The following is a 14,860-nucleotide window of genomic DNA, read 5'->3' on the forward strand; positions in this document are numbered from 1 at the left end:
CATCACTGTGTCCATGGAGGATGATGTTGCTTGATTTGTAACATCACATATTTGGTGTTCTGCAAGCTAAATCTTCTTGCCTTGCCTTTACCTTATCCCTGTTGTGTCCCTGCAGCTCCAAGGGAGTGTGAGGAAGATGAGTTCTCATGTCAGAATGGATACTGCATTCGCAGCCTATGGCACTGTGATGGTGACAATGACTGTGGGGACAACAGTGATGAGCAGTGTGGTGAGTAATGTAAATACTGCCCTCACAGTACTTTGAAAGGAGTTGTGCGGAGTCCAGCCTGTGCAGTTCTAGGATCCCCTGAACATGGCTAAGGCTTCCAGCTGGCTTATGTGGGCTGAACTTGTGGGATATTCCATTCCAAGGGCTGGCTGCTTAGCATCTTGGGCTGTTTGCCTTACCTGCCAGGCAAAAGAAATCCCTTGAGACCTTCCATTCCTTGACATGCCATTGTGAAGTCCCTTTAGATTACTGTTGAATCCAGCACTCCGTGTCAGTTCAATGAACAATGATGGTTCTGCTCAGGCCCTGCCTGACATGGGTATGTATGGTTTAATGAGCAGTCTTGTTTGTGGGTGCCCTAGGAGCTTCAGGAGGATGGTGTGGTGTTTTGCTGGGTACTCTGGAAAAAGCTAAGGCTTTGTTTGTGTTGCTGTCTCTGCAGATATGAGAAAGTGCTCAGAGAAGGAGTTCCGTTGCAGTGATGGCAGCTGCATAGCTGAGCACTGGTTCTGTGATGGGGACACAGACTGCAAGGATGGCTCAGATGAAGAGAATTGCCGTAAGTGCTTTCCTTTGTAATCACAGGAAACAGCCCTTTGGACCTGCTCTTGCCTTGGGTTTTGGCATGTTTTCTGCAGCAGAGATCAAAATCGAGTTAGTCCTGCCTGTACTGGCAGCTATGCTGCCTTCTGCTGCCTACCCCAGAGGGCGCAAAAGAATGGTGTCTCTCTTGTGTTACCTCACAGGCATACTTCATCTGTGCCTTGCTGCTTCTCTGTTCCTTCCCATAGCTGTGACCTTGAGTCAGAGCAGGAGGTTTATGCTTTACTGAATATAGTTCTCTATAAAACTGGAGGAGTTGAAGGGCAGCTGGAAGACAAGAATACTATTCCCTTCTTTTTCTTCTTGTCTGATTCCTGAGTGAAATTTTGGAAGGGGAGGGGTACTCTGCTTATTGAAAGCACCCTCAGGTACTGCACACTGAAGACACCTCCTGCTTGCCCAGTCTCTTTTCACTTAAGTGCTTTTTGCAGGATGTTTCCCGAAAAGTGACTGATGCTGAAGGGCAAAGTGGGGCTGGGGTATGAGAACCCACAACAGTTGTTTCCTTCTTTGCCTTCACAGGCTTGTAGCAAGTGGGACAGGAATTTGTGTCCCTTTCTAATCCACAGTGCCTCTCTCCTGTGTCTGTTAGCACTGTCCATGTCTCTGGAACTTGCAGTGGTCCCTTCCCCCACCCTGCTCTCAAAGGCATTTTGCAGAATTTGTTCTAGATAGCAGGAAACTTCAAAAGGCTCTGGGAGGGGGATGAGGGCCGCCAGCTCCTGAAGGGCAGGGGGAGTGGATGCATGGGGGAGTTGTCTTTTATCTCTCCAGATAATGAGAGTTGGCAGAAAGCCAGGGGCTGCAAACATTTCTAAGACAGGGAAGGACTCTAAGAGGAAGCCAGCCTCTCTCCTTCTCCTTTCGCTCTCTGCCTTTCTTGTTCCCTTGCCTGTCACTTCACCGAAGACTGTGAATAGACCCTCAGGAAGGGAAGAGAGATGTTCCAGCATTGCCTCCTGTGGGAGTGGAGGGGCACCTAGAAGTGGTGTCCCTGCTTCCTGAGCTGGAATGCTATTTCAGTCCTGGCTGGCAGTTGTCTCTGTAAGACATTCTAAGTAACTTGCTAAGAAGGTCAGTTTGGCTACCTCCTATTCTCTTATCTTCATCCATGTGGTTGTCATCTTTTCCTTATCTACAATCATGTTTGTCATTCATCTGGGACAAGGCAGGACTACACTCTTCTTTTTTGTGTTTTTTTTTCTTTTCTTTTCTTTTTGTTTCTTTTGGGGATGTGAGTGTTATAATTGAATCACACAACATGATAATTTAAGTCACTGACTTCATTTTCTCAAGGAAACCAAAAACATTCAGACTCCTTTAGTGAGCGACACATTAAGACACATTTTCATATCCAGCCACTGGACACTCACTGAATTAAGCTCTTAGTTCATTGCCTTCAGGCTGCACCCACTACTTCAGGTTGGAGAGGCAGGTGTAGTTCACTTCCCGGACTACTCTTTCTTTTCAGTCTTTCTTTTCTGTTTTGTTTAATAGATTAATATTCAGAACTCCTCAGCTGGGAGACTTGTATAGCTGAAACATACAGTACCTTCTTCAGACAGTATGAGAAGAGGTGTCAGATTCTGTTGTGGGACTCAAAATGTTTTTCATGCCTTCCCACTTAGTGTACTGTTGAACAGAGAGCAGTAGGCAAATCCATGCCCATTAGTTTGTTTGGCTTTGCCCAGGGTCATCTCTCTGGCAGTGCTCCTTGCTAAATAGGCATGGTTGTTTTGGCGAGAGCTTGAGAGGAAAGGGAGGGGGAAATCCTCAAAGGTCAGGTGCTGGCCTGGACACCCTGCTGCTTGCTTGCTTCCTTTGGTCTTCAAGTGCTTATTTTTGTTAAAATTTTAAAGGAATCATTCCTTAGTTTAACCTTGCATTCTGAAATGCCTCAGTCCTTAATATGGAGCTGTCCCTAAGGGTTTCTTTATTTTTCTCTCTGTTTTTCTGTCTAGCTTTTTTCAGATTTATTAAACAATTTAAACACTTTCTGGGCACTAAGACATAGTATTTCAAGCATAAGATGGAATGCGACACTCTTGGATCCTTTTTGAGGCTTTCCCATCAATTCCTCATAGCTTTTTGCTTCTCTAGAGTTTAACTCTTGGAAAGTTCAGTCTTCATAGCCTAATATCCTATGTGACTTTTTTTAAAATTGTATTCACTGGATTGTCTGCTTGAGGGTCTTTATATATAGGTTTAACCTGCTTTTCAGTGAAGCAAAATCAGCATTCCTCTCAATAATACAAATCATGCAGAGCTATGCAGCAATGGCTAGTAATTTCCAACTCCTTTCCATTGAATACTTGCCAATTCATTATGGGACTGAGAAGGTTGCTTCTAAACTGGACTGAACCTTGTCACCTCACACATTCTTTCTTTGATTCCTTTGTTAGCATCAGATGTTCCAGCTGCCACCTGCAGCTTGGAGGAATTCCAGTGTGCATATGGACGCTGCATCTTGGACATCTACCACTGTGATGGTGATGATGACTGCGGGGACTGGTCTGATGAATCTGACTGCTGTAAGTTAGTACAGGGTGATGTCCTTGTCCAAGCATCAGAGTTACAAACCTAAATGGATTTTGCATTGGCTTGAGAAGGGCTTACAGTGTAGATGGCAATCTAATTGTTCACACATAAGCTGGCTCCTTCATTATTAGGGGTTTTGTTTAACTCTGGAAAGTGAGAATAGTGGTGAGAGCACACACTGACTGTGTAGTCAGTGCACTTCTGCTTACAAGAATTGCAACAGTTTCCAGGAGAAATCTATCCAGGACCAAGCTCCTTAATAATGGAGGGTAAGAGTGGTACTGAGGAGCTTTGGGGGTGTTATGTTGGTCTGAGTTTGCTCTTTTTGTGTTTTGTCATCTCTGCAGCATCTCACCAGCCTTGTCGCTCTGGAGAGTTCATGTGCAACAGTGGCTTGTGCATTAATGCTGGCTGGAGGTGTGATGGAGACTTTGACTGTGATGACCAGTCAGATGAGAGGAACTGCAGTGAGTGCTGGGAACTGGTGGAAACATTCCATTTCTGTGGATGCAAAAGAGTGTTTGGGACAGTTAGCTTTGGAATTGGCTCTCTTCTGATCCTTCTTGCTCACCTAATATTCCTTTTTTGGACCCTCAGCTATGTCTATGTGCACAGCTGACCAGTTCCGCTGTAAGTCGGGACGCTGTGTCCGTCTGTCCTGGCGTTGTGATGGGGAAGATGACTGCTCTGACAACAGTGATGAGGAGAACTGTGAGAACACAGGTTTGACCTGCTGCCTTGCTGCTTAATAGCTAATGTTTCCATTCGGAAGGTAATAGGTAGTGAAGTCTGTTTTGGATTGCTTCATTGAGTTCAGCCTAGAGTTTCTGTCCTTCCCAGAGAATGGGATCTGTAGGTGCTTGCCAACTTGTGCAGGTCTGTGTGCTTAAACTAACTTAGGTGAAGGTGTTTTCTGGTCAAGTATCCTCCTATCGTGTCCCTACACTGTGAATTACCACAGAGCTCTGGGACAATTCCATTCAGACTTGGAAACATCAATAATGTGCCAAGTTACTACCTTTGTCACATGGGCTATACTAACTTAAATACTAACTGCCTTCTAGGTAGTTCTGGATGGCTTTCATGTTGCATTGTGAAATTGCTAACAATTCTAGCAGGCAGTGGAATCAAAAAGGACATTTAGTGGAAGAGAAGAATAAAGCCTTTGTTTTAGAGGATTAAGGTTGTCAGATTCTCCCTTAGATATTTGCTCAGGAATTACTCTTTCTAGTATTCATTTCACATTTTGGTATTCTTTTGCGTGATAGTGGTTATGGAGAGGAGGAGGATTTCAACACACCCTAGTGTTATGGTAGGATTCAAGGAATGTCTAGAATCTTCTCTTTTCCTTAAAGCCTTCAGGATGCCTATAGGCTTTGTTGAGGAACAGAGTGTACTGGTTCCTGAATTCATCCTAGTGAGTGGAGCCCAGCTATATGTACTAATCCTTCTGGATCAGTGTATTCTGAGCAGTGGTTTTAGGGGTGACAAAATGGATTTATGAAACTGTACCTCTTATTTTGGGGCTGTTGAGGAGTGGAGAGTGGGTGTTCTACAAGGACAACTGAGCTCAGATGACCTGGAGAGGCACACTTTGTAGTCATTTGAGAGCAGCTGCTCTCCATTGGTCAGCTGTTTTGAGCATCAGTGTGGTGATCCTGGAAAAAGCAATTGTACTTAAAGACAAGCTAGTAACCCTGTTTCCCCATCCTGATAACAAAGGTATTTAGAGGTACTGAAAGAACAATTGCCACCTAGAAACCAAGTCAAACTTCCAGAGCCACTGAAATTCACTGTCCACATCAAACCAAACACAAGGTATTGTTACTGTGAGGTTAGTTGTACAGCTCTACATTAGATTTATGGTGAGAGTGAAAGGTCTATGGTGAAAATTAAACTGGGTTTTCCAAGCAGGATGTGTACTGGCTCATCTAAGTGACACAGTGTGGTGTCCCAATGTCTGTAGCAAGAGTTAAAATCCTCTTGGTTTTAGTGCAGAGTTATTTTTTTTTGGCCATAGAGAAGATTCCTAAAATACTAGGCAGTCAGCTGGTGTAAGGATCTTTATGTTCAATATGACAAATGAAGTCCAAGTTTCAGAATCCTTCATATAAAGTATTCTTGTGCTCTGAAAAGTGAATCTGCATGTGGTTTGGTTTTATGTTCCCACTCTGTGTGTCTGTAGTTCTTAACTATACTTGTTAATCTCACAACTACCCTTTTCCATGCTGCTTACAGGCAGTCTGCCAATCTGATTGTTTCTCTGCTGGTAACTGTATTGTCCTGTTATCTTTGTAAGATTATCAGAGGGTGATGATTTAGGGACTGTTAATCAAGTCACCTTAAGAGGTACAAGAAGTAAGAGGCAACAGGACAGTGCAGTTATTGCTGAAGAAACAATCAGATTGGCAAAGTCCCTACAAACAGTATTATTTTGCTTACAAGAATTCTGTACAGTCTCCTTGCCAACAGCAGAAGTTGAAGCGTGTAGGTCATGTGAAATCCTGTTGCCTGAGCTCAGATTTCAGGGATGCATGTAAATCTCATTCCAAGTCCATCAAAGTGCAGCTAGGGCTAGACAAGATGTTCCTTCCTAGGCAGGCTTAAGATCCATAGCCATGCTGGTGTGACAGATCAGATTATTAAACTGAGGAACTGACTCCTCCTTTGCACATGCTGAGTAGAGCTGTGGATTCTGGTACCAAAGGGAGCTAAGCCAGGGCCTTCCAGTCATTGTAAGAGAAACTAGTTAGATGAGCTTCACAGTAAAGCAGCAGTGGACTCAGATTGGAAGAGAGTTTGCAGACCTCCAAATAAGCATAAAAATATGTGGAGGAATAAGGAGTGCTAGATGAGCTGAACTCGAGAAAATAGGAAGTAATGGATTTGTGCTCATAGGAAAAGTTTGTAAAAAATCTTAGAAAATGTTCTGTATTCTTTTCTTCATCATGACTGTTGTTCCATCAGTAAGCTGTGGTGTGCTACTTTTCCCTTCTTCTATTGCAGGCACCCCTCAGTGTGCCCCAGACCAGTTCCTGTGTGAGAACGGGCGTTGTATTGGCCAGAGGAAGCTGTGCAATGGAGCAAATGATTGTGGAGATGGCAGTGATGAGAGCCCACATCAAAACTGCCGTAAGTCCTCCCAAGTTCAGTCTTAAACATAAATGGAGGCTTAGTAATGTGTGGGAATCTATCCGGTGTTACTGAAGGATACGTGTAGGAAAGAAAGCCTGAGCTGTGATAATGGGAGAGAGTTAAAGATTGAGGAAAAAAAACATGTTGGTTTTGCCAGTTAAAGACCGCACACGAGGAGTAATGGGGAAAAGATTATGATCTCAGGTATCACCACTTGCCTGCAGAGACACTGAATCCTAAAAACAAGTTGATCTGAGCTCTGTTGTCCTGTTCAGTTGTGGCCTGCAGAGGAGAGCTCTGACTGCAAAGAGGAAGCTTCCAGCACAGATTGTGTCCTCCCCCTCTTGTTCAGCCTGCTTTGAAGGGCAACTGCTGCCTAACAGCTGAAGGCAAGAGCAGCTGCCATGTGGTTTCAGCTCAGTTATCTTCACATGTTTCTTCCGCAGGTCCACGAACAGGGGAGGAGAATTGCAATGTCAACAACGGTGGCTGTGCTCAGAAGTGCCAGACGGTACGAGGGATGGTGCAGTGCACTTGCCACACAGGTTACAGGCTCCTGGAAGATGGCCGATCATGCCAAGGTAGGTTTTTGGAGCAGTAGCCTCCTCCCTGCTGCTTTGGTATGTTTGAAGTTGGTGGCTATGACAGGGTGAAAATCAGAGTATGAAAACAGATGCAATCTATCAGTGAGATTGTCGGGTTTGTTGATGATCTATCTAATGGTAACTTTCTCTGTAACATGCAGATGTGAATGAGTGTGCTGAGGAAGGCTACTGCAGCCAAGGCTGTACCAACAGTGAAGGAGGCTTCCAGTGCTGGTGTGAGCAAGGCTACGAGCTGCGACCTGACAAACGTAGCTGCAAAGCTCTAGGTAAAGGGGAGCTCAACCTAACAACAAAACCGATGTGCATCTGTTGCTCCAGTTCTCATAATTATGTCTCTAGTTCTTCACTGGCAGCTTTGTGCTGTTCACCAAACGAACATGTGAAGGAAAGGAAGTACCTGGATTTGTATTCGATATGCCCACTTTGTTGATAAATGCTTGTGAAAATTTTGTGTGATTTTGACCATGGAGAGAGGTATACTACACTGTTTCCTTTCCCTGCCAAGGAGATAGTGCTTGCCTTCTCCTCCTAGTCCTTTGTCATTCCTTGTGACTCAGAACCTGGGACAAAATGAGCTTTCTGTCTCTGTTCAGGAAGTGTGTTAGTCTTTCCAATGAGTGAGGATGTATCACACCTCCTTGTGGTTTGACCCTTGATGCTGGTCACCAATCCTGAATGCTGTGAATGGCTGTTGTATGGACATCTGCTGGGTTTTTTAAAGGACGTCTATGCACTTCTTTAACTGTATTCCTCCGCTAATGTAGGAGCTGAGGAATTAGAAATTCCACTTAAAGACTTTAGATTTCATTAGGAATTCCCCTAGTGAAATCCATGAAGGATGTTGATATTTTGTGTGTTTTGGTTTTTTTTTAAAGTGGAAGTACCTGCTGAGTTTATATCTGGCCGAGGTATATTTCAACTGTGCCCTGTCTGTTGTAGAAGGTGTAGTAGAGCATGTGTGTTAGCATGGCTAGGAAATGGACATAGGAAAAGCAAACTATAGTCCAGCTGCCAAGTGGCTGTCTAGTGATATGGTTTCAGAGGCTGAGGTGAGGTAGGCTTAGGTGGGACCTGGAATGATCTCTTCTTGCTGAGTTAATGTTTGCCAGAAGTTTTAAAACTGCTCATCTTCGAGTTAGGATTGTGCATAGAGGATGTAAAAACAGCTCTCTGAAGTGTTTTGCACTTGGGGGTTGATTTCTGCTGCCAGTCCTGCAAAACTGTGTTCTGGGACTTGGTGCAGAGGGATGGTCCAGTTGGTCCAGTCAAATGCTGTGAAGTACTCTAATGCCATCTTCCTATATATTCTTAGGGCCAGAGCCGGTGCTGCTCTTCGCCAATCGAATTGATATCCGACAAGTGTTGCCTCATCGCTCCGAGTATACGCTGCTCCTGAACAACCTGGAAAATGCCATTGCCCTTGACTTCCACCACAGCAAGGAGCTGGTGTTCTGGTCTGATGTCACGCTTGATCGCATCATGAGAGCCAATCTGAATGGTAGCAATGTGGAAGAGGTGGTTTCCACAGGGCTGGAGAGCCCAGGTGCGTCATCACAAAAAAGGCAACAGCCTAGGGTTGGTGAGGGGAGAAAAGCGGGGACCCAACATTCAGAACAAAGTGCATCTCCCTGAGCAAGGGTATGGGTTGGATGGAATGGGTGTGAGGTGAGTGTCCCCCTGGAGTTAATCTTGGCTGGCAGGAAAGAAACTGGGCCTCTTCTAAGGTGAACAGGGAAAGGGAACTATTCTTCTGTGCAGATCCATGGTTTCATTCTGCACTTAATTCTCTCTTGGACATAGGTGGACTTGCTATTGATTGGATCCATGACAAATTATACTGGACAGACTCTGGGACATCTCGAATTGAAGTAGCAAACTTGGATGGCACTCACAGGAAAGTGCTTTTGTGGCAGAACCTGGAGAAGCCCCGAGCAATTGCCCTGCATCCTATGGAGGGGTGAGTGAAAACGTGGGAAACCAGGGGGGAGCCCAGTGATCCCTCCATGTACATGCTTCTTGTTGAACATTGAAAACCCCATTCTAGGTCGCAAAGGTTACCTCTGGGCTCGAGACTTCAGTTGGCACTGACAGTTTAGGGAACCTGTCAATGCTGGGACCCTTCAAAGCCTTAATACTGCTCTGGACCCTTCAGCTTTCAGCAGGCTGGGTGTTACTTTTCACTTCTTCCATGGCTGTGACCCAGTCTCATGCTCGAGGTCACAGGACAGATATTGTTTTGCCCTGATAGGGAGTGATGTTGGGTGCAGTATGTGGGCCATAAGTTTTCTAGCTGTTTCTCCCTGCCTCCTCCAGTACTATCTACTGGACTGACTGGGGCAACACTCCCCGTATTGAGTATTCCAACATGGATGGCTCTAATCGGCGCATCATTGCGGATACACACCTCTTCTGGCCCAATGGACTGACCATTGACTATGCAGGACATCGAATGTACTGGGTGGATGCCAAACATCATGTCATTGAGAGGGCTGACCTTGATGGACGCAATAGGAAGGCTGTTATTAGCCAAGGTGAGTAACAGGCTCTCTCCAGGGAGTGCTTTCTGCAATAAAGACCACAGAGTAGCACAGTGCTGATCTGAGTTTGAGACGCTGGCTCTTGCATCTGTGCTTGTCTCCTTTGACTGTGGAATGAATTCTGTCACCACTGAGGGATGGAGTTTTCTATCCAGTCGTCAGTGGCTGCATCAAAAGCAGCATGGCCAGCAGGTTGAGGGAGGTGATTCTGCTCTTGTGAGACTCCACCTGGAGTGCTGCATCCATCTCTGGGGCTCCCAACATAAGAAGGACATGGAACTGTTGGAGGAAGTCTAGAGGAGGGCCATGAAGTTGATAACAGGACTGGTGCACTCTCCTGCAAACACAGGCTGGAGGGAAAGTTGGGGCTGTTCAGCCTGGAGCAGAGAAGGTTGTGTGGAGACCTGATTGCAACCTTCCAGTATCTGAAGGAGGCCTACATGGAAGCAGGAGAGGGATTCTTCACCAGGAACTGTAGTGCTAGGACAAGGAGTACTGGATATAAATTAAAAGAGAGGAAATTCAGGTTCGAAATTAGGAAGAAATTTTTTACTGTGAGGGTGGTGAGATTGTGGAACAGGTTGCCCAGGGAGGTTGTGAGTGCCCCAACCCTGGCAGCGTTCAAAGCCAGGTTGGATAAGGCTCTGAGCAACTTGGTCTAGTGGGAAATGTCCCTGCCTAAGGTGGGGGTCTTGGGACTAGATGACCTTTAAGGTCCATTCCAGCCCCTTAACATTCTATCTTTGATTATAGGACAGCAGAGAATAATTTTCTGTTAAATTAGTGTAAAGCGTATTTGAGCAGGTTGACTGTGGTGAAGCCTAAGGGGCAGTGGAAAGAGCATTCCCTTGTCTCCCTGCTAGCCCAAGTCGTGTTAGACCTGATTATATACCTGTATTGGATGTCTACTGCAGGGCTCCCACACCCGTTTGCTATCACTGTGTTTGAGGACAGTCTGTACTGGACAGACTGGCACACCAAGAGCATCAATAGTGCCAACAAATTCACAGGCAAGAACCAGGAGATCATCCGCAACAAACTCCACTTCCCTATGGACATCCACACGCTGCATCCTCAGCGTCAGCCAGCAGGTAACTGCAGAGCAGGTAGAGACTCATTTGAGCCAGTACAAGACCTGGAGCCACCCACTCCCTGTAAAGCCGGCAGATGACAGCCTGAACCCAGCACATGGACGCATCGCTGCCTGTGCCCGGGGCTGTGGCTGAACTTGCTCCACCGCCCTCGTGTTGAGGTCTCCCGGCCTCGGAGTTGGGTGTTACCGCAGCTCCCCCTGCTGACATCGGGGGTGGAGGCCGCTGAGTAGGAAATACGGGGGCCTTGTTTATGCAAGAGCTGTTTTGGGATGGGGGAAAAAATATAAGTGGGCATCATAATGACAGACACCTCCCTTATTCCTCTTCAATTGCCTTATCTGCATTATCTGCTCTAGAAGTGAATTGAGTTAAATGTTCATTTTAAAATTCAGCCATAAAGATGGAGTTAGTGTTTTAGTTTATACATTTTCTTATTTTCAATTAAGTGCTGGGTAGGGAAGTTATATCCATGTGATCTTGACACTTCAGCTAGTGTTTTTTCCTCTTTGTTTCTTTACTCTTTGCTTTATGTGTGGTTGCTTTTCTCTTTGGCTACTTGAGCAGGGAGAAACCGCTGTGGGGACAACAACGGAGGCTGCACTCACCTCTGCTTGCCAAGCAGCAAGGATTACACCTGTGCCTGCCCCACAGGCTTCCGCAAGACCAGCAGCCATGCCTGTGCCCAGAGTAAGTGAGGTGGGACCACATGCTCAGATGTTCAGTGGGCGGCAGAGGGTTGGCAGTGGGATTAAGCATCAGCAGCCTTTGCTTCCGAGGAGATGCAGCTCGATAGACGGAGTTAGAAGTATTAAGGGTCCTTCCAGAGGGTGCTTCACCTTTTTGATGCATTCCCCTGTTGTGTATTCTCACTGCCCTCACTAGGCTTCATGAGTGGGGATACAGACAAATTCCACCCTTGGTTCTTACTTCAGGGCTGCTATTGATACCATGCTACCCTTCACAGCTGATTGTCTCCCTAAAATTCCCATTATGACTGTGTCAGTGATGAACAACAATTCAGTCCTCATCATTGCCACATTTCTCCTAGTTTGCAACCATGCAAAAGAATTAGACCAACTATCTCCCAAATTCTCAAGAGCTATTTTTAAATAGCTATTTGATTTGGAGGGATGTCTGTGCCATCCTTTGAAGAATATGGTTGGCCTTGTTCCCTCAGCATAAGTTACACCCCAGGAGTGAGCTCACAACCACTCTGACCCCCCTTGCCCATCCCTCTCCCAGTGATGTTTTGCTTCCAGGAAAAAAAAAAGACAAAAGACTTGGCAGTGAGAGATGATGTAGGTTGTGGATATAGCAGGGAATTGTCTGTCTGTCACTGTATTGTTGAACTTAGAGAAATTAAAAGAAGACCTTTCGACCTTTGATCAGGTCTTGACAAGTTCCTGCTTTTTGCCCGAAGGATGGACATCCGTCGGATCAGCTTTGACACAGATGACTTGTCAGATGATGTCATCCCCCTTGCTGATGTTCGCAGTGCTGTGGCTCTAGATTGGGACTCAAAGGATGACTATGTCTACTGGACAGATGTTAGCACTGACTCCATCAGCCGAGCAAAATGGGACGGATCAAACCAGGAGGTACAGTGTTCACTGTGGGTGGAGGTCACCTGGCCAGGAGACTCCTTGAGCATCAGATTGAAGCCACTGGGATACACTGGCCTTTTAAGGCGCTGCGGTTCGTGGTGGATCTTTTGTTCATTAGTTTGCCTAGTTCTGGCAAACTAATGAGATCACTGGACACTTCATAAACAAGTTGGATGTATGGAAAACCTTGAATGGAGACATAAAGCATGGTGATTTGTGGGCTGTGGTCAATTCCTTTGCTGTAGCCCTAAAATCTGAAAGGAAGAAGTATTAAATCCTCTGTTATGTTCTACATTTGGAACAAGAGTCATGCTCTTTGGGAATGCTTTTTGCACACACTCCTAGGTTGATGGTGCTATAAATGAGGCAAACAGAGTTCAAAGTTTGGATTTGCATTTTGAACAGGCACAAAAAATAGATGCTTCTCCAAATAAAAGCCTTATTTGGACTTCTAAGTCCTTGATGTTCTCTCTTGTGTGGCAGTGCTCTGCTCAGGCTTTTGACTTTTGAAAGTTAACATTGTTTGTGCATGGCTAGTGCATTGGGCAAGTACTTCCTCCCTAAGGTCTAATTTCACTAAGGATTTTTTCCTTTTATTTTCATTTAGGTTGTGGTGGACACTAGCCTGGAAAGTCCAGCTGGACTGGCAATTGACTGGGTCACCAACAAACTATACTGGACTGATGCAGGTACTGGGATCCTCTGCTTTACATAGATTTCTGTCTTCCTTATTAGTCATGAAAACTGAAAATCCACTGGGTAGTTCTGTCTGTCTCATTCCAAATTTGTCTATTTCTGTGTAGCAAAAAATGGAGCTTCATGTCATGTGCTTCTAAATGAGTGTGAATTGAGGCACAACCCTTAGCTTAATTCTTTTTCCAGTACTAAATCTGTAAAAAGATTCACCACTGTTGTCTTGCTGCAGAGCTTGTGATTGTGTGCGTTTATGTATCTTCCAGCAGTATATCTTGGGGTGCAGCAGGTAATACTTGGAGCATGTTCCCTGCTGGATAGTCATAGCTGAGAGAGATGTAAGGAAGATTATTCTTTCCTAGGTGCTGTCTCATGGCTTGGGGGCTTAGGTAAGAGGTGGTTTACATCCATACAGGACTCCACATCAGTAGCAGCCACAGAGGTGACTTGAGAGGATGGAAAGTGACACTTTAAGTCCCACTTCTTACCCATCTTCCAGCTAAGAACAGTGATGGATATAGGGGAAGAATATAGGGAATTTTTATATGGAGGTTTTTTTGCCTGAGCTCTTGCAATTCCAATTTGATCTCTGTCACTTTCTCTCTCAATTTTTGTAGGAACAGATCGGATAGAGGTCTCCAACACAGACGGGACCATGAGAACTGTTCTAATCTGGGAGAACCTAGACAGACCTAGAGATATTGTGGTGGACCCTGTTGGAGGGTAAGAGATTCTTTCTTCTGGGATGACATAACAATTCTTGCATGTCTAAAGATATTCTGGTTCTTTGGTTTTGTACAATTTTCTTCCTTGCTGGTGCCATTGTTCTACAAGCTGCTAACAGCAGAAACTAGAGATATGATTTTAGATGATAATGGAACAAGATAAGCAGAGGTAATTGCCTGTTGTGCTGTGGAGCTTGCAGGAGGTGGCTGGTGTTTTCATTTGTTTGTCCTGGGGATGTAATAACTAAAGGTATGGTACAAAAAATACTAAGAATGGGGCCATCTAGATGTTTTCTACTTCTCTATTTCACATGTACACTGAATTTGTATTCAAGCTCCCTGCTTATCAACTGGAGTTTCAGTCAGAAGGATGTCCTCAGACCTTGTGGAGATGGGGATAGGGTGGATAGGAAAAAGCTTGCCAGCCATTGCTTTAGAAGCATTGAATGTCTAGAGTGAAAGTGTGCTGCTATTCTTTCCTTGAGTGGATTACCGGAACACAAATGCAGCAAGAGTGTAAAGGGCTAGTGGTGTAGACTGGTAAATAATCAGTTCATTTTTAGACCTTGACCTATTACCTTGAACTTTTTCCTACACATTGTAATTAGGCCAGCCCATGGGCAGTAGAAGGTATATAAATTTGAGTATGATCTTAGGAACATTACAAAAACTGAAGGCTGGATATGAGTACAGTAATAGTCTAATGCTTCTTCCTGCTAGGGCCTGAAGGCACCAGGCTCCCTTGCTTCTCTGTAGCACTGCCTGGCTGTAGTGGCACTGAAGAAGTGTGGGCATTCACTCCTGTCTGGGCTTCTTCTCAGGTTCATGTACTGGACTGACTGGGGAGCTAACCCAAAAATTGAACGTGCTGGGATGGATGCCTCAAACCGCTTGGTGATCATTTCCTCCAACCTGACATGGCCCAATGGCTTGGCCATTGACTACGAGTCACAGCGCTTGTACTGGGCAGATGCAGGCATGAAGACCATCGAGTATGCCAGTCTGGATGGAAGCCACAGGAAGGTATGGAAGCTGTCTTTGAGGAGCAGGCCTGGGAGCCTGAACACAAAGTGCTCATGGCTCCTGCCTCTTTTTCC

The 14,860-nt window shown here is 45.3% G+C and overlaps 1 protein-coding gene across 4 annotated transcripts in view; it reads left to right on the forward strand.

Annotated features, from left to right (window-relative positions):
* The window catches only part of LRP4 (LDL receptor related protein 4), an 84,804-nt gene that overhangs the window by 54,362 nt on the left and 15,582 nt on the right, over window positions 1–14,860 (forward strand). For 3 of the 4 annotated variants that reach the window (XM_069017286.1, XM_069017289.1, XM_069017290.1), the window contains exons 4-20: window positions 116–229; window positions 672–788; window positions 3,235–3,363; window positions 3,718–3,837; window positions 3,968–4,093; window positions 6,377–6,502; window positions 6,952–7,086; window positions 7,251–7,376; window positions 8,423–8,653; window positions 8,911–9,067; window positions 9,424–9,641; window positions 10,562–10,738; window positions 11,303–11,428; window positions 12,131–12,339; window positions 12,953–13,034; window positions 13,656–13,761; window positions 14,585–14,786. In XM_069017286.1, the coding sequence (XP_068873387.1) occupies window positions 116–229; window positions 672–788; window positions 3,235–3,363; window positions 3,718–3,837; window positions 3,968–4,093; window positions 6,377–6,502; window positions 6,952–7,086; window positions 7,251–7,376; window positions 8,423–8,653; window positions 8,911–9,067; window positions 9,424–9,641; window positions 10,562–10,738; window positions 11,303–11,428; window positions 12,131–12,339; window positions 12,953–13,034; window positions 13,656–13,761; window positions 14,585–14,786 (2,501 nt within the window). The remainder of the gene's footprint in view (window positions 1–115; window positions 230–671; window positions 789–3,234; window positions 3,364–3,717; window positions 3,838–3,967; window positions 4,094–6,376; window positions 6,503–6,951; window positions 7,087–7,250; window positions 7,377–8,422; window positions 8,654–8,910; window positions 9,068–9,423; window positions 9,642–10,561; window positions 10,739–11,302; window positions 11,429–12,130; window positions 12,340–12,952; window positions 13,035–13,655; window positions 13,762–14,584; window positions 14,787–14,860) is intronic. The other variant, XM_069017287.1, reaches the window with a different exon arrangement.

Source organism: Aphelocoma coerulescens, chromosome 5 (genome assembly GCF_041296385.1).
Source record: "Aphelocoma coerulescens isolate FSJ_1873_10779 chromosome 5, UR_Acoe_1.0, whole genome shotgun sequence".
NCBI classification, from domain to species: domain Eukaryota; kingdom Metazoa; phylum Chordata; class Aves; order Passeriformes; family Corvidae; genus Aphelocoma; species Aphelocoma coerulescens.